Genomic DNA, 19,434 nt, shown 5'->3' on the forward strand with positions numbered 1-19,434 from the left:
TCCTTGTCATCCCTGTCCCTGACTGTACTAACGTCCAATTCGTCTATCAAGGGACTGAACGGGTTGGTACACTTAGCTGTTGTTGTTGTCGTATCCTTGGTGTACTTCTTCACCTCCAGCTTCGTCTTCCCACTACTCACAACCTTTCACTCGCTTGAGTTTTCGTCAGACACTGGCTTTCCCTGTCCAGCCTCTCCTTTTAACCTCGCCAGTTCTTCCTTTAATTTCAGGTTCTCCAATGTGGCCCTGTCAATTTCATTATGTGAGGTCACCTGACGTGATGTCATGTAATTCACCCCCAAGCGTGATACCCCTTTTCTCGGCTCCTCTGGGACTTTTGTGGAATTTTCTTTATGATTGCCATTAAATTCTAATTGGAATCTTATTTCTTTGTGATCACTGTTAGCAAGTTCCTTCCCTACCACGACATTATTCAAGAGGTTTTCTCTGTTTGACAGAACTAAATCGTACCCTGGGTGGATTCGGTTATTTGTTGACCTGGGAAACAGTCCTGGATTGTTTCAAGAAAATTCCCTGATTCTTGAGTTACCCTTAAGGTCGATCCAATCTATTTGGCTAAAGTTGAAGTTGTCTACTATACAGACTTTGCTATGTATGGAAGCCCTGCACATTTCATCCCAAATAAGTCGCTCATTAACTCTATCCAGATTAGGAGGTCTATATATTAACCATCGGTTAATTCTATCCAAATTGTTTCTGTATTCAGTTCATTTTTTCTTTATTTATTTCACACTTCAGATTATCCCTGACATAGATTGCTACTCCGCCTCCTTTCCTAATTCTCCCTATCGGTGTGGAATAATTTGTAACATGCAATTTGGTATTCGACAGGCAACTCGCGTGGGTGTAAGTTTATCCATGTTTCGGTGAATGCTTTGGCTCGCTTCACACGGTGTGTAGAAAATATGGTACAGTATTGCATTACTGTCCCGTTCACCAGCTGAGCGCATGCTACATAGCATACATATTGCCCTAGTAAACATAAGTGGGTGAAAGGAATCAATAAAGGGGATATAGATAAAGTTCTTATAATATCCGAGCAGGATAGGACTCGGAGCAACTGATTTAAGTTGGATAAGTTTAGGTTTAGGAGGGAGATAGGAAGGAACTGGTTCACAAATAGGGTGGTGGACGAGTGGAACTAGCTTAGCAACTTTGTAGTAAGTGCTGGAATGCTGGAAAGTTTAAAATGAGGCTAGATAGATTCATGGATGATAGAGAGTGGTAGTAACTCTCGACAGGAGCTGCCATGCACAGGCCAACCGGCCTATTGCTGACTCCTTCTTTGCTTATGTATGTTTCTTATGTTCTTATAGCGCTATTTGTTTACAAATGAAATAGATGTTTGCAACCACAAGCACCCACTTGTGTTCATTCTGTGAATCACATTTTTTTCATATAATTATGTCATACATTGAGGGAATTTTTATAAAAACATCACCCTAATTGCTAATTTATGAGAACACCGCAACCACCAGAAGGAGTTGTTCGATTTTGTGATTTTTTTCCGCAGATGTTCTTATTTTAAGCATTTTAAAAGAGGCAACAACTTTTAATTTTAATAATTAGTATTTTTTTTAAATGTTTTCACTATATACAATCATAAATCATTAGTTGTCAGGGAATGAAGCATGAGGGAAGTTGTGGGGTAAAACACAGTGATAAACTGATCATATGATTTCAAATGACGTCACTACGTGGTTCATACGTGAAGAAATTTATTACTTACTGTAAATACCCCCTCCAAAATAATCTGCTGGGTCTGTGCACTTTTTTGTTTGCTTTGTTTACAACTGACCTGCTGGGTCCAAGCATACTCTCACGTCCATAAAAAACGTAAATTTATACCATGACACTTCAACAGTCTTGTAACTAACACTCCTTTGTATGAACCCAAGCATCTTGTTAGCTTTGTTTTGAGCATACAATATATGCATTGTCTTGGTTTAAGGTGTACTTACCATTTCTCTATATCAGTGGTTCCCAACCTGTTGTCCGGGTCTCGGGGAACCATATTATGGATCCCGTAAGGGTTTATTAGAAAATTTTTAATTATATAGGAGTCTTTGTAAGAGTGAAATTAATAAAATATGTAATAACTTGATACAACTATCGTGTACAGGACGTGTGTATTTATCCTAGACCGGGCCCAGAGATAGAGCCAGCCTTCTCACCGGCACACGTCTTGTCCAAGAGTAAATTTAAAAGGTATGTATCTGGTAACAGTTAGAGGTGTAAAACTGCAAATACTGTACAAAAGATTGGGGACCACTGGGACTATATCAATGTTGTTTATCTGATATCCAGTGTCCCTATTACCTTTCTTGGGTGAAGTCTTGATTCGAGGAAGTTTACTGTAATCCTCTTAACCTATTTTAGTGAAGCTTTTTTTTTAATGGTGAATCTCAACTTATAATAAACATTAATGTAAATTCATGAGAAATTGAGACTAAGGAATTGCTAATACTGTACAGTACAGGAAGAGGCTTTTAGAGTTAGCAGTCTTTAATTTGCCAAACAGGTTGGAAAACTGGCTGTTCACTATAGTATTGATTTTTAATTAAATTTTTTTTTCACAGATGAAGTTCCTAACAGCAGCAGTGTTAGTAGCCGTGCTGGCATCAGCATCGGCCGTGTCTTTCTTCTCTGTTGTACTGGAAGAGTGGGAGGCATTCAAGGTAAGAGTTTAAAAAAATGTAACATGAAACTTAGGGTTATATGATAGCAAAGGAACACACACTGTATTGTAATCAGAGAGACAACTTCTAACATTTTATTGTGAAGAACTTTATCCGAATGAAAGGAGTAAAGTTGTCTCCGAGTCTTTGTTAACCTTGTTACCATATAACCATATTCATGCCAAACTTAACAATCAACTTGTATCTCAACTTGAAACATGGGTTCCCCCCAAAAAATTTTCCTCATAATAATTTGTTGCTGGCTACTTTAGTATTATTTAAAGTCTTAAAGGTGTGAAATCTTGGGAGTTAATGATGATAGCTTTTTTTACACTTGCATTCTATGTGTCTAAAATTAGGCATCCATATTCAATAACCTGAGAAATTAACACATCAAATTACCCGTCATTCCATAGATGCATGGCACTGTTTATCTGGCATCCCAGAACACTCTAAAAACTGGCCATGTTCTGGAGCAAATTATTTAAAATGAGTGCCAAGTCATTCCCAGGCTGAGCATGGAAGTTTCCAAAAATTTTTCTCCTGTTAGCTATATGTTATGTTAAGGTAATTTTTCAGCTTGTAATTTCGAGGGGTATATATAATTATCATTATTTTTTCTACTCGAATACAGTACAGTATAATTATACACACACAATCCTACATACAGAATATGCAAAAAAAAAAAATTATTATCACAGGTAATACGTATTTTTTAACTTTTGGGTAGATATGCTTATTCTTCCTTTTTTAATCAGTTACATACACACACTCTTAAATGCAGACTGTGTAAAAATAAATTATAAAATATAAAGTTTTAAGTACCGTATCTATGGGTTTCCACCGTGAAGCTGTGTAGCAAGTATGTGGAGGTCAGATGGTCCACTACTCAAAGCACTCACTTCAATGCAGTGTGTACACTGACTTGTATAATTTTTGCTATTTTGGTGCTTTCTTTATTGGTATTGCTTTTGTTATTGCTGTTTATATTCCTACAATTTAAAATTTTATTGTTACAGTGTACACTGTACAGGTAAAGCTACTTTAAGGAGTGAACCTAGTGATCTGAATAAAATCTTCGCAGCCAGTTACAGAGGGTTTTTTGTACGTTGTGTTCTGCGTTAAGTCATGTCTTGGGACAGATGTGAGAAGGGTGTTGTTATCCATTGTGACTCCACCAAACATTGTAAGTTTCTTTGGGTATTCCAGTCTCTTCCTGTACAAACACTGAACTATCAAGTTCGTAACAAAGAACTTATTAACTGCCTAAATGGCTAGTAAGCTAATAAATGTTGAAATTATAGTTTTGATTCATAAGAATATACTGTACCTAGTGAAAATTATACAGGTTAAACCATCATATAAATCTGTTAAAAGCTGTCCTGAATTAATATTTTTTTATGTAGGAAATTTAAACACCACCTTAGATTATAATAGATGAATATAAGAGATGTTTTCTCTTTTTACGGGGATTAGCCCACCAGGGCACTGACCCAAATCAGGGCCTGGGGGGCAAAAATTTCATAATAATAATAATTCATTGTAAATAAAATATATTATAACGAATGCAAAGTTGAAAATAAAATAAGGATAATAATAATAATAATAATGATAATAATAGAGAACCATAAAGAAATACAAGAATTAAAAAAAAGAAAAAAGTGAGAAGCCATCATACGAGTTTACATTCATTCAGCATGTATATTGACAGTGTGGATATACAATAGACATACTGTACATGTATGCTTCTTCTTGAGTGGTTTGAGAAATGAGAATACACGAGAGTCAGTAATTAGGGGAAACACTGATTTCTGGAGGAAGATTGAGAAATACAAGAGATGTTGAAGAGTACCAGAGGATTGGAGGAAGTGGTGATTATTAATTTATTAGTTTACTTGTTGTTTGGACCTTCATTGTCCAGTGTTCGTACAGGAGGAAACTGGAGTACCTGAAGAAAACATGGGATGCTTGGTGGGGTCACTGGATAATAACCTTCTCACATCTGACCTAGTCAAGGGATTGAACTTTGGACATATTAGTGAGAAGCAATGTTGTTAATGTGTATGAGTAGATAGTGAGTAATCCGGTAAGTGGCATTTCAGACTTGCTTATATGTGAAGAACAGGAAAGTTACAGAAAAGGGAGGGGACATATTGGCAAGAGAATTTAAATAAGTTGTTCATCTATTGCATTCACTATTAGCATGGGAAACCAACCTGATGCTTGTGAACATCATAGTCTGGTAGTGCTCCTCTATACTACTGTACAGACTGTACACTACTTAAAATCATTCTTGTGAACACCAGTTCTTAGAACTGCACATATACAGTATGGAATATGGTTTTTTCTTCATATTTATACAGGAAAGCCTCTGATAACGATGGTTCTACTAATGACTATTCATATTTAAGACCCTGGTTAATTTAGGACCCAATTCAATTTACGCCATTATTTTAGTATAAATAATAACTAAATCCCGACGTATTATAAAAAAACCCACACCTTGCGCACGAAGGCTGCTGGGCTTGCTAGTGGTGGCGCCAGCATCACTAGTACAGCTCCTCCTCGACTTACGACGGGGTTAGGGACCCAAATCCAGGTCACAAGTCGAAAAATGCCTAAATAATACTTAGTAAATCTAAAATGGGAGTCTCTTTTTCTTCTCAGCACCACAAAACTCTCACTTTTAAGCTTGCCAGCCATTTTAAAGTGAATTACAAACGAAAATTTTGTCTGTGTACTGACTTTAGGACTCGAAAATACGTAATTTGATCAAATTTTGGTACGACTGAGGCAGGTCGTAAGTTGGGGAGGAGCTGTGTAAACAATCGCAGTTGGTTGGCCCATTGTTTTCACGCATCTGAAAAGAAGAAAAACTTTCTCAGGTTTCTTACGGCATTTTTGCGTCCCTATTCAACATGAGCAAGAGAGCAAGTGATGGTAGTGTTGTTTCAAAATTTAATAGAAAGTGTATACCGGGTAAGCTTAGCCAAGAAACTAGCTGCGTTAAAACGATATGAGAAAGGTGAGAGGTCTGTGGATATTATATGGAGCAAGCAATAAACATACTTTCTGAAGTGGATCCACTAACAGAACAAAGCATTGCAATTTAAATAAACGAAGCATTAAAATTAACAGGGACATGATAAATGCAAATGACCTCTACATAAAGATGTATAATGAGAAAAGAAAGCAGCTGTGCAAGGTTTTTTCGACAGCTTTATTATTCGAAGGCTTAAACCATCAACTTCAGCTACAACATTAAATTCAGCATCATAAGCAGCTTCAACAACAACTATAGAGTCAGTAACAGTTTCAGCAACAGCTTTATGGAAAGCTACAGCCAGAGTTGAACCTACAGCTTCAGCAAGAGTTAAACCTGATGACTTTGTCATCTGAGTAAAAACTCACACAACATCATTGGCTGTCCTTTTGTTTTAGACTTTACCACTATTGGCAAGTAGAATTTTTGTTTTACATTCGTAAGTATTATTTAAAGCATATATGAAGGGGTCGGGGAAAATGGGAGTCAAAAAACAAGCAGGTCCTGGGAAGTAGTGAAACAGAAGTAGATAATGCTGAAAATATAGTTAGTCATAATAACAAACATCAAAGTAATAAATGTAAAACAGATAGAAACGGAAGAAATATATTGAGTGTTTATTATACTAATAGTAGAAGCCTGTGTAACAAAATGGACCAGCTCAGGGCCATTGTTAGTAAAGAGAACATAGATATAATTGCAATAACGGAAACATGGATAAATTCAAACAGCAAGCATTTTTTAGCAGAATTTCATATTCCAGGATATAACCTATTTAAATTTGACAGAGTAGGAAGGAGAGGTGGCGGTGTAGCAGTGTATATCAGGGTGTCATTAAAAAGCTGCAATAAATCAAACATTAAAACAAATAGCGACAATGAAAGTATTTGGGTAGAGATTGGTGAGGGCAGTGAATCCGTAGTCATTGGTGTTATATATAGACCACCTAATTTGAGTAGGAACGATGGTAAATTGCTATGGGAGGAAATAAAGAAGGCATCTGATAGAAGCAATGTATGTATTCTAGGCGATTTCAACTTTTCAGGCATAGATTGGAAAAATCAACTTAGCGATAATGAATCTGAAGATTTTCTAGAAGTAGTACAGGATAGTTTTTTATATCAATTCATAAACTCGCCCACTAGAGGAAATAATATCCTCGATTTAGTTCTCAGTAATAATGAAAATCTAGTAAAAGATGTTGGGATTGGAGACGAACTAGGAAACAGTGATCATAAAGCCATATATTTTAACATAATATGGGATGGCAGGAAGAAGGAAAATTCGGCCTTGATCCCGGATTTTAGGAAGGCTAATTACGGTAGCATAAGGAGAGACCTAAGGGATGACCCTATGGTCAAAAGATTAATCCCCCCCACACCTCCGGAAACTGTCAACTTAGGACGGGATAACCCCGAATTTAATTTAGCAGCTACTTATGAACAATTTATTGCGACAATCAATAATGCCCAAAATAAACACATCCCTAAAAGAAAATTCAGATCGATACGGAACCAACCAAAATGGATGAATAATAGACTCTTAGATCTTCTAGGGAAAAAGAAAGGAGTATATAGAGAAGTTAAGAAAGGCGAAAATCACTTACTTGGTTACTATCAGAACCTAACAAGACAGGTAAAAACAGAAATTAGGAAAGCAAAGAGAAATTATGAAATCAAGGTAGCAAACGAATCGAAAAATAACCCCAAAGCTTTTTATCAACTGTATAAATCAAAGGTTAGAGATACAATAGGTCCCCTTAAAACTACGACAGGAGAAATGACTGATGATGAGTTAGAAATGTGTAGTACGTAAAATAGTCATTTTCGCTCCGTATTCACAAATGAAAACCTAGCATGCTTCCAGTTCATAAGGTATAACGACAGTATAGAAAATATGTTGATGAATATCAATGACATTTAGTAACTATGTGCTTAAAGTAATTAACAAACTGAAGTCTTCATAAATCGCCTGGTCCAGACGAGGTATATGCTAGAATATTAAAAGAATGTAGAGATGAGTTGAGTAATCCATTAGCAGTTTTATTTAATAAGTCATTAGAATCGGGCCTAAAAGCGAAGAAGCTTGGAAACTTGCAAATGTAGTTCCGATTTTCAAAAAAGGGTGGAGCAAATCAATATCAAATTACCGTCCCATTAGTCTCACGTCAATCATAGGCAAGTTGTTAGAGCCAATTATTGCTACAAAAATCAGAAGCCACCTTGAAACATTCAACTTAATTCATTCTTCAGCACGGGTTCACCCAGGGACGTTTTGTCTCACAAATTTGCTTAGCTTTTTCTCAGAAGTATATGAAGCGGTAGATAATGATAAGTCATATGATATAATTTATTTAGATTTCAGTAAAGCATTCGATAGTCCTTATGAGATTGATAAGGGAAGGTAGAAGCATGGAATAGGTGGATCCGATATTAAAATGGTTAGGTCATGGTTAACTGGTAGAAACAAAGAGTCAGCATAAGTTAAAGTCAGACTGGGGTGCGGTCAAAAGCGGGAGTTCCCCAGGGATCTGGCAATGGGCCCTCTGCTGTTTGTTATATTCATTGTTAATGATCTTGATTTGAGGCATAACTAGTAGGATTAGTAAATTTGCAGATGATACCAAAAATGGAGGTATTAAGTTGAGACAGTGACTTTAGACACCTTCAAAGAGATCTAGATACCTTACATATGAGGTGGTCAATGTGATTGGCAAATGGGTACAATACTGATAAATGCAAGGTACTACAGATAGGGAAGACGAATACTGGCAAATGAATTTTAATACTGATAAATGCAAGGTACTACAGATAGGGAAGACGAATACAAACGTTAAGTATAAACTAGGTAACACGGAAATAGAAAACTCAGTTTGTGAAAAAGATCTAGGTGTATTTGTTAGCAACGACTTGAAACCTAGAAAACAATGTATTAGCGTTCGCAACAAGGCAGACAGGATTCTTGGGTTCATATCTAGGTCTGTGAGTAACAGAACTGCTGACCTTATCTTGAAACTTTACCTAGCATTAGTGAGGCCACACATGGATTATGCGGTTCAGTTCTGGTGTCCCTATTATAGAATGGACATAGATTCTTTGGAGAGAGTACAAAGAAGAATGACAAAAATGATCCATAAAATTAGAAACCTTCCATATGAAGAAAGACTGAAAAGCTTAGGCTTACATTCATTAGAGAGGCGTAGAGTTAGGGGAGATATGATAGAGGTGTACAAGTGGGTAAGTGGGATTAACAAGGGTAAAATGGAAGATGTTCTGAAGCTCAGTAATAACGAAATAACTAGAACAAATGGCTTTAAATTAGGATTCAGATTCAAGCGCAATCGAGTGCTATAGTAGGATCGGGGACGCTTTATTGGATCTGGAAGTGCTATGGGCCATGTCCTGCAGTATCCCACTTTCTTATGTTCTTATGAACAGTAAATAGGTGTTGCTTTCATATTCTTATGTAGAGAAATAACGATATGTTTTCATATGTACGCACTTACATTCATTGGCGTTCCCAATCGTCCCGCTTTATTTCTTTACCATTAGTGTTTAGCTACTTCTATTGTTCCATTTATTAATATTAAATAACATTACTTAAATCATACATACAGGTTTTCATTTTTTTACATTTAATTCATTATAGCTACAACCAGGGTCTTATTTTCTTAAGTTTATAATGTAGAACCATTGTCACTCATGAAGACAATGCCTTCTTGTCTCTTCTTGTGGGTTTTAATATTCTATGTATTACTAATGAATTGCATTGTTCATTTCACATATATAAACATTAATTCAATCAAATAAATATTCAGTAACAAACATAATGAATCTTTTGTACATATTCTTAAGTTAAATGACTGTTTCCTTGAGTACGCACGTATACATTCGCCCACTATCAGTCTCACCTTTTTCTTTAATATCAGTGGTTACCACTTTCCGTGGTACCCTGTTGGTTGAATTAACCGGGTAAAGTGGGGGTTGACTATATATATATATGTATATATATATATATGTATGTATGTATGTATATATATATATGTATGTATGTGTATATATATATATACACATATATATATATATTATATATATATATATATATGCTGATAACCACAAGGAAAGAAGAAAACACGAAGTTCCCAAGCGCTTTCGTGTAATTCACATCTTCAGGGGTGAGTACAGACTCCTTGTGGTTATCAGCATATACCTAGATCACGCGCACCTACAGTGATTTACTTGCATATATATATATATACATATATACATAGATATATACATATACTATTACCAATAAAACATAGTCTTAAACCAAACTTGTTCACAGCTTGAGCATGGCAAGAAATATGATACAGATGTGGAGGAATCTTTCCGTATGAAAATCTTCACAGAGAACAAGCACCTTATTGCTGCCCATAACAAATTGTATGCAACAGGACAAAAACCTTACAGGCTCAGAATGAACAAGTATGGTGATATGGTGAGTACCTCTACTATTTACTTTTATTTGATTTAGTGGTATACAGTATTGATGTACTGTAGAGTATTTATTTTAGGTATTGTTAGACTTAATTACTTTAAATATTGATGTTTCTTGTGGATTTCTTCTAACTCTAAATTGCCCCATTATTAAAAATTGAATTTTTGTGTTTGATTATCAATTATTTAATTTAGTACAGTAATGCATTCAATCTCAAATGCAAAATTTGAGAAAAACACAAATTTCTAATTTAGTTTAGTCCATATCAGTTTAGAATGAATTTCAGTTTTGTCTTCCATTCTGTCCAAGTGTTTATCCACCAATTTTTGTGAGACAGATATTTCCGAGAGGAATATCCTGATTCTTTTGACATAGTTGAAGAATGTACAGTGCTGTGTTGTGCTTTGGCCTCTATTGGGGGGGAGCAATTTTTCAATTCAATGCATTGTATGTGGCAATAGTTGAGATAATGTTCTTTGTCTTGAAGCTTCAGTAATTTTGTGGGATTTGTTAGTCTTCATTCTTGAATGGAATTACTCACACCTCTTGTTCCATGCCCATGGCCTATTGTCCTTGTGAAAGTGATATTTCATGAGAGGGTTTGCATTATTTCTTGAAACTTGGCAAGTACATTGATTCCCACAAAATCTCCAATGAGTTCAATAATAGTCATTATGTGATTAAAATTTGGCTGGAAGGCTGCCATTTTTATTTTAGGCATTTTTCATAGGCAACAAGAGTGCAAATTAATAGTGCCCTTTGGACTTTTTTTATTGGTTGAAGGGAATAGTGGCAGAAACCCATTTATAGTTTCTTAAAGGAAAGATTACCCCTATGCTATTGTTGGTGAAATGGCAGTTTTTATGATAAAATATTTATGAAAAAATAAGGAATCGAATTATATACGCATAATATTTTTGAAGGGTTAAAATTCATGCAGTTCTGTAGGTTATTTACAGTGAACGATATCTACCCGGAACATGCTCGCTGTAGGCTAACCTTACCAGTAAGCTCCTTCATCCTGGGCTTGTCTACCATACCATACATTTATTGTTTCATCCATGAAGAGCAGAACCTCATTCACTATATATGCTGCTTTAAACCTACAAATACCTGAAGCAAATGAAGATTTACAGATAATTTTCTTTTTATTTGTGTTTGTTAATATTGCTGGTGGATTTGTTGCCAAGATAGACACGTCACCAAATCCCATGTCATCCCCTTGCCCTCACACTACCAGGCAGACCTGTGAGCTGTTATGGTTATTTGTCTACTCTTATTTTGAGGTAGATAAACGTAATTTTCATATATTTGTTACTTGGTTACATATATAGTCCTGGACGAAAGTTTTTTGAGGTATGACCAAATTATATACAGTAGGCACAAACTGTATAAAATATACACAAAAATAATAGATAATCAAATGAAAATACACTTGTATCCTCTATTACAAAAGAAAACAAAATCTATTTGTTGGACGGTACTGAGTACAGTAGATGCATTTTACCGCCGATCATTTAACTGAGCCAGAGCCTTAGCATACCTGACCGCACTAAGGATGGAGGTGAGAAAGGAAACTCGCAATGGCATTTTCTATATATATATTACATGTACAGAGCAGTCTGGTGCTGGGAAGTTGCTGCGTGGTAGAGGAGTTGCTGTGGAGGAGGTCTCCTCTGCTTAAGTGCTTGGTGTTGTCAGCTCTCACGGCGAGGCAGGGGGGTATTTATATCTTTCTGCCGGATCAAAAGTTGAAGTGCAAAGGTGAGAAATGCTGCTGATTGGCTGATATAAAGGCGGCAACTGACCAATCACCGCACAGTTTGAATGTGAGGGCTGATTGGCTGGGAAGAGGACAGCAAGTGACCAATCAGCAGTTGTAGGGGAGAGTATCCACTACAATACTACTATTTAACTGCGCTTGGAAGATATTTAATTTTCCGCCAGTGGGCCAATTGGCCCATACTGGCAGTTCTGTTTACACCAAACCCCTATTGCTCATATATCCGTCCAACCTCGATCATATCGCCCCTCACTTTAAATCTCTCAAGGGAGTGAAAATTTGGGATTAGTCTTGTCATCCTCCTCTGTATGCTCTTTTGGGATTCAGTATCCATTCTGTAGTATGGTGACCAAAGCTGAACTGCATAATCCAAGTGAGGTCTCACAAGTGCAAGATATAATTTTAGGATTACCTCGCTAGTCTTGTAGCCAACACTTCTTCGGATTTCTTTGTCAGTGCTGCTCATCTGGTATCTGGTTTCTTTGTTTACATCTCCTATGCTATGTTCGTTCTCCGGGCAGGGTGAAACTATGGGCAAGTTTCTTGATGCCATTTGCCTCTGTCTACGCAGCAGTAATTGGGGACCTGCATGCCAACCAATTTGCGGATCGTATTGTGGGGTATTGGTTAGCCAGTGCAGTTGCGAGTTGTCCAGTCTTCTCGGACTATTCCATGACACTGGGTCATGCAGCTCGTTAACTCAGGGTCTGGTTATTGTGCTGGCGACAGCTTCTACATCTTAAAACAATTCACGCCTAGGTGACCCTTGGGCTGTCCATCCTTGTTACACAAGAGGCAACCATTATTGTGATAATTTTCCATACTTTTTTTATATTTTAGCTTTTCAATATTTTAGATTAGTTTTGTATTTGTTATTCAGTAGTAACACAAAATTTGAAATAGTACTGAATATTTTTGGGTTCATTAAGGGACTGGGCGTAATAAAGGTGCAGGGTGTCTTCTGGGTAAAATGTGGGTTGGCAAATACAGTCATTATCCTCTCGTTTATGTCTTAATATTAATATTGGTGCTGGCATTGTTGCCGAGTTAAACTCATCACTGTAGCCACAACCCTTAGCCCTCTCCCTGCTAGGCTGAAGTGTGAGCTATATTGTTAAGGTACATGCACAATTTTACAGATGGAATGTGCCCCAAATTTTTTTTATAAGGTCTAAAACATAAAAAGAATAAAAAATTCTGTGTTAGACCCCACGCCCCGGTTGACGTTCAAGAATGTCCACCTAGGGCGCCCCTGTTGACATTCCAGAACTCGTGCCTTTTCGCAGCATTGTTTGAATGTCCAGTGCGGGTTATCAGGTTCCAGTGTGACTATTGCATGTCACGCCACATGCTTGGCCACAGGGAAGCTTCCTGAATGTAAGTACCTACTTTTGTTTGTTTCATTTTTATTGATTGTCCATTGTATCATGTTGTATCAAAGTAATAATGCTAAAAGTAGTATAGTTGTATTGCAGTGTAATTACTGGAAAAATAATGCTACGAATATGTAATAAATGTAGTTATTTGTGGAATTATTATTCCGATAATTATATATATGCGTTACTTACTCTACCAAACACAGAGACAGTCAGACTGCGTGTGTGTCGCCGAGCACTTTTTATGAAAAATAATGCAAATAAATATTCTAAATGAATTATTTATAAGAAGTAAATATATGCATTACTGGCCATCCCGGACACAAAGACAAGCAGAAAATGGCCGTTAAGTGTGTACGTGACCACGAGCGCTCGCCACTGCAGCCCCAAGGAAGTTTCTAGAGGGTCAATATATAGTTTTTCTTCCTTTTTGATTGTTTTATCATTTAACCCTTAAGCCCCGGGTTAGGGTGCCACTGGCAGTACCCCCCACGTGGGGTAATTCAAGAAAAATCAAAAGAAAACCTAAATAGTGACCCTCTAGAAACTTCCCTGGCAGTGCTGAGGAAGGGAGGGGGAACGATATAAGGGGATAGTGTTGTTTTGACAGCTGAGCTCCTGGTCACCTACGCACTTACCAGCTATTTTTAGTTTGCCTTTGTGTCCAAGATGACCATTAATGCATATATTTACTGATCATAATACTTATCTGCTATAAATATTTCATTTAAAATATTGTATTTGCATTATTTTAAATAAAATGTGCTTGGCAACACACACGCAGTCGGTCGCCAGGCTGTCTGGCTGTTTTTGTGTTTGGTAGAGCAAGTTATGCATGAAATAATAATTCCACAAATAAATACATTTATAACATAATCATAGCATTATTTTCCAGTAATACTACACTACAACTACTCTACCTTTAGCAATATTACTTTGATACATGATAAAATGGACAAACAATGCGTAATAACTGCACTGAGCCCACCCACGCTACCCTGTGTGTGGTGTGACCACCAAATACTCACAATGGAACCTGATAAACCGCGCTGTGCGTTAAAAAATGGTGCGAAAAGGCGTGTTCCGGAACATCAACCAGGGCGCCCTAGATGAATGTTCCAGAATGTCAACCAGGGAGCAAGGTTTAAAAATGGAATTTGTCCTATTAGGAGGTGAACCCATTACACTATATGTTTAAAAAAACTATGGGAAATGTCATAATAGTGCTTACCAACCCTATCGAGAATCGGGAGATGAAATGTTCATTTTGAAAGACATCATACCATAAGTAAACTTAATTTATTGGTTTTATATATGTCAGTGTCACTTTAATTCTCTGTCTCTCTACTGTAATTATTCATGTCTTTAGCCACTCATCACTTTCACTCATCCTCATCATAAGTTGAGAATCATAAACTTCTAAAAATAAAGCATCGAAACCTCTTTTAGCTTCATCAAGAATTTGTCTCAACAATGAATGGTTTCCGGTGGAATCATACTGGAAGTTACAAGTCTAGCCGTCTGTACACTGGTGCCTCCTTCATTGAACCTGATGATGATGTAGTATTGCCCAAGGCTGTTGACTGGAGGGATAAGGGAGCAGTTACCCCTGTTAAAGACCAGGGACAGTGTGGATCATGTTGGTCATTCTCAGCTGTAAGTATTGTTTTTTCTCCATCTGTTATTTGAGAGTTTAAGACTATTTTTATGCAATAATCAATATTAATTGTTCATAGAAAAATGTGTTAAAATTTTTAGTTTTCCATTAAAGTTGTTATAATGTTTCTGATACTCTAATTGTTGATATTTGATTCGTAGACTGGTGCACTTGAAGGGCAGCACTTCCGCCAGACTGGAAAGTTGGTGAGTCTCTCTGAGCAGAACTTGATTGACTGTTCTGTGAAGTATGGAAACAATGGTTGCAATGGAGGACTCATGGACTATGCCTTCCAGTACATCAAAGATAATGGTGGAATTGACACTGAAGGTTCCTATCCTTATGAGGGAGAGGTAAGAAGCTAAATTTATGGTTACATCGTTGGTTTTTTACGGGGAATGATGCAATTGTTAAATTTGAGATAGATCTTATTCATACCTTGTGCATTATAATGTATACAAAATATATATTAAATGTACTGTATTGTAAGGAATGGGGAATAAATTCAATTATATAGATTTAAATGGAAAGTATTTTGAAATTGTGCTCGAGATAGCTGTTTAGAGATGAAATTTTAAAATATTTGTTCACTCCTGCAAATTTTATCCTGCCATAACATAAGGAAACCAAAATCAAGAGCAAATGCATACTCCTTTTATTTTCTGTCATTAATTCTTATTGCTGTAAGAGAGATGTTCTACTTTGGTTTTATGTGTGTTTGAGTAAATGTTGATTTTAAATTTTCTCATATACTGTACATTATAGGTAATTGAAATTCATATTTTTTTACTGCATGGAGTGGTGAATTCTGTATTGTTAATGCAATGCTGTTTTATGAAATAGGATGACAACTGCCGCTATAACCCACGTGAATCTGGTGCTGAAGACAAAGGTTTTGTTGACATTCGAGAGGGAAATGAACATGCCTTGAAGAAAGCTGTTGCCACTGCTGGACCAGTTGCAATTGCCATCGATGCTTCTCACCATTCATTCCAGTTTTATCACCATGGTAATAGAATTGATAATAAGGCTATGTTTTTTGTTTTATTTGATAAAATTGCAATTGAATTGTCCGTACTGCTCCCTCATCATTATTGTTTTATGACCATTTTCCATGATGTACTTTTATATATCACAATGATTTTTCCTAATGCAGTATGCTGGGCATTTTTGCTAATATGTTTATCCAAATTATGTTTCCATCATACTGGTCACCACATGCATAGTTAAAAAAAAATCTCCCTTGCAAGGCCTTTCTCACTTTGGAGCAGGTGGCTGAATGTCAGGAATAAACTCGCTTGTTTCATTTAACTGCAGTAAAAGTGTTCTTTGGCCCCAAGACCCCAAAATTTCTATGCCATTTGCTTATTGTTTCATATTATAACTGAATACAAATATCCTTATTTATTTATTTTGTAGGTACTTAACTATCTTGTTGTCTCATTCTTTATTTTCATGTATATATACACATCTTTCCTGTATGGCGTACTATGAGGGTAGGTCACTACAATACAGGCATCTGCCAATATGGAGGAGATTTGTGTTAATTTTATTTATCTGACCATCATAGCAACTTTTCAAAACTGATTTGTGATACATATTCACTCAAGCAATACATCTGACATTTGTGGAACGACCATTCACTTTATTCATAACTTGCTAAGGTAGTCATGATGCTTCTCACTTACATGAAAATGAAATTTAGATGGGAATAAACTGTAATTTGATTCCTTTTATAAATTTTTCTCTTGTCAGTTGATGAATATATAATTTTTTTTCTCACTGTTGATGTTTCTTTTCTTGATAGGTGTTTATGATGAACCAGAGTGCAGCTCAGAACAACTAGACCATGGTGTGTTGGCTGTAGGTTATGGAACATTAAATGGGACAGACTACTGGCTGGTGAAGAACTCATGGAGTACAACATGGGGTGATGAAGGATACATCAAGATGCGTCGTAACCATCACAACCAGTGTGGTGTTGCTTCTGCAGCCTCTTTCCCACTTGTGTAAATAACTACATTGCTCTTTAATATTCCTACATATAATGGGGTAAGCAAGGCCCAAAATCCCCTTCAAATTTAAAATTTGTTATACAGCAATAGTTTTTTATACATGGTTGAACAAATACTAGTTTAGATGAAAGACAGACTTTTTAATTTTTTTTAGCTGGTACTGTACATGTTATCCATGTAGATCTATTTTTCATAGTGTTCATAGTATAACGGCAATTAAACTAAAAATCTGTAGAATTTCAGATTAAATTATGACAATGCCAGAGTTCATGCTAATGTAGAAATGTATCCTATATTATTTCAAATGATTTCTGAAACAATATTTACTGTCAATGAAATGGTGGATTTAAAGTTACAATTTTATTTAGGTGTGACATCTCATAGGTGATCATTTGGTGGTAGTCAACCTTGCATTCAAGAGAAACAATTCATATCCGGGAATTGCATTTATTTATTTTCTTCATTAATTGCCCTGAATATTATACTACCCTGTATATATATTAAGGTTGCTTGGAGTTATCTTCTGTTGGCAAATTGGTTGAGCATAAGATATCTTAAACTTGTGTAGTTCTGAATATGAGTAACTTTCATCCCCAAATTCTACAAAAATTACTGGAGGTTAGGTTACTTTAGATGAAAGTTTGTACAAGTTCAGAGGACAATTTTTTTTTTAAGCCATGGAATAATGTGATCTTTTCTTAATAAACTTTTATACACTTCCTGCTTGTTTTACTGAACCTAATTTATAATGTATTTTAGCTAAGTGGTGTTCTACCATTGGCTGTACAGTATAATTATTATACACTGGAAACAAAAAAGATATTTAGAAATGAAAATACCTAGATGTGCATAATATTTAGAATACAGTATAAAATTTTAATACCAGTTGATGTTTGTGCTTGATGCCCTTGAACAGGTTTTAGAGGCAAAGAAAGTGTATATGAAACTGAAATGCCAAGCACATACAGTAATTTTACTTGATCCCTTGAACAGCTCAGGCTAAAAGTAAAGCAAGTGGTTCAAGATGATGATTGGGTTTTGTACATTTAGCTGAAGGCTCAGGAAAGTTCATGCAATAGTCCTCTATGACCAAGAACTGTTAGCTTAATTTTGAAATGCAGTAAGATCTTGTATTTCGCGTGATTTCATTTGTGTGTTTGAATTTCGCGAGCACTACCTAATGTAACCAAGTCTTATATTTGGCGTAAAGCAGCAAGCTGAATGCTGGCCACTGTCTTGAATGACATCACAGCACTCATACCAGTTAAGTCATTTCTGCTACAACGCGTGTTTTGTCACCGCGAATTGTTTGCAACGCGATTGATGAATAGGGGAATGCTGTTTGTGAAACTCGAACTTTTGCATACGAAAGTTGGCTATAGCACTATTCCATCCTCAACGTTTTAAGCGTAGCGCGGGGTTATGCAATGTCTACAGTTCACGTTCGACATCACTTGTTCAATTGCTTCGTGTCTTTTGTTTGTGAAGTGGTTTTTGAGAGGTACTCTGTCAATTTTTATTTATTTTTTTTTCAAATTTAAGTGTCACCCATAAATACTGTATGAAAAGAATAAGTAAAAAGAATGTTTCGCAGTGAGGACTAGTAACGATTTACATCACGTGATCAATTGAATCGTGCGGTTTCTGTCAATTACTCTGTGATTTTCGCTATTTTCTCCAATTTTGTTGTTAACAATGAATACCGAAAGACAAGGTAAGAAGAATGTTTCCAAGAAGTGTTCTGGTGATCGAATTGCCGGTGGGGAACGTAAAAGAGGTTTACAAGAACACAACTACAGTATCGCGTTGTAGACCGTGCCATCCTAGCGACTGCCCAGGCTGTTAGTGTTTTTTTGGGTGGTGCTACCACCTATCGAGTCACCATAGACAAACTAAATTGGAAACCACACGTCAGTGAAGTTGTCAAATCCTCCAGTTTCCGTCTCCACCTCCTCCGCCGACTCAAGTCCCTCGGAGTTCCTGCACCCGAGCTCCTCAGTGTTTACTCAACATTCATACTTCCCAAGCTCACCTATGCCTGCCCCACCTGGTCTTCTTCCCTAAATGCCACACAACATAAACACCTGGAAAAAGTGCAAAAGAGGGCATGCAAGATCATTCTCTCCCCTTCCTACTCCACATATCAAGAAGCGCTCAACACACTGACCCTTTCGACTCTCACTGACCATCACCACGACCACATCTGCAAATTTGGTAAGAAGCTTCTACACCATCCTCGACACCGGCTCCTACTACCACCTGAGATCCCTAGCCTGAGAATTGCTGTTCGACACCACAACCGCATCCAGCCCATACGTGTTCGAACTGATCGCTATAAGAACAGCCCAGTCCCACCCATTGTAAAAATTATCAATAACTTGT

The 19,434-nt window shown here is 36.6% G+C and overlaps 1 protein-coding gene across 1 annotated transcript; it reads left to right on the top strand.

Moving 5' to 3' along the window:
• The first annotated feature begins 2,080 nt into the window (after nucleotides 1-2,080).
• LOC121876393 (procathepsin L-like) lies at nucleotides 2,081-17,771 on the top strand. The gene is made up of 7 exons (XM_042381472.1): nucleotides 2,081-2,229; nucleotides 2,601-2,699; nucleotides 10,069-10,221; nucleotides 14,830-15,036; nucleotides 15,199-15,390; nucleotides 15,881-16,046; nucleotides 16,845-17,771. Exons 2-7 carry the CDS (start codon nucleotides 2,601-2,603, stop codon nucleotides 17,048-17,050), a joined length of 1,023 nt encoding a protein of 340 aa, XP_042237406.1. The 5' UTR covers nucleotides 2,081-2,229; the 3' UTR covers nucleotides 17,051-17,771.
• The last annotated feature ends 1,663 nt before the right edge of the window (nucleotides 17,772-19,434 follow it).

The sequence above is a fragment of the Homarus americanus genome, unplaced genomic scaffold (assembly GCF_018991925.1).
Source record: "Homarus americanus isolate GMGI-L3 unplaced genomic scaffold, GMGI_Hamer_2.0 scaffold34921, whole genome shotgun sequence".
NCBI classification, from domain to species: domain Eukaryota; kingdom Metazoa; phylum Arthropoda; class Malacostraca; order Decapoda; family Nephropidae; genus Homarus; species Homarus americanus.

What these genes read in the sequence shown, in the direction of transcription:
- LOC121876393 (XM_042381472.1), top strand. Translation starts at nt 2,601, where the DNA reads ATGAAGTTCCTAACAGCAGCAGTGTTAGTAGCCGTGCTGGCATCAGCA. An exon ending in TGAACAAGTATGGTGATATG is followed by an intron (nt 10,222 to 14,829) that starts GTGAGTACCTCT and finishes AACCTCTTTTAG; the next exon opens with CTTCATCAAGAATTTGTCTC. An exon ending in CATGTTGGTCATTCTCAGCT is followed by an intron (nt 15,037 to 15,198) that starts GTAAGTATTGTT and finishes TTTGATTCGTAG; the next exon opens with ACTGGTGCACTTGAAGGGCA.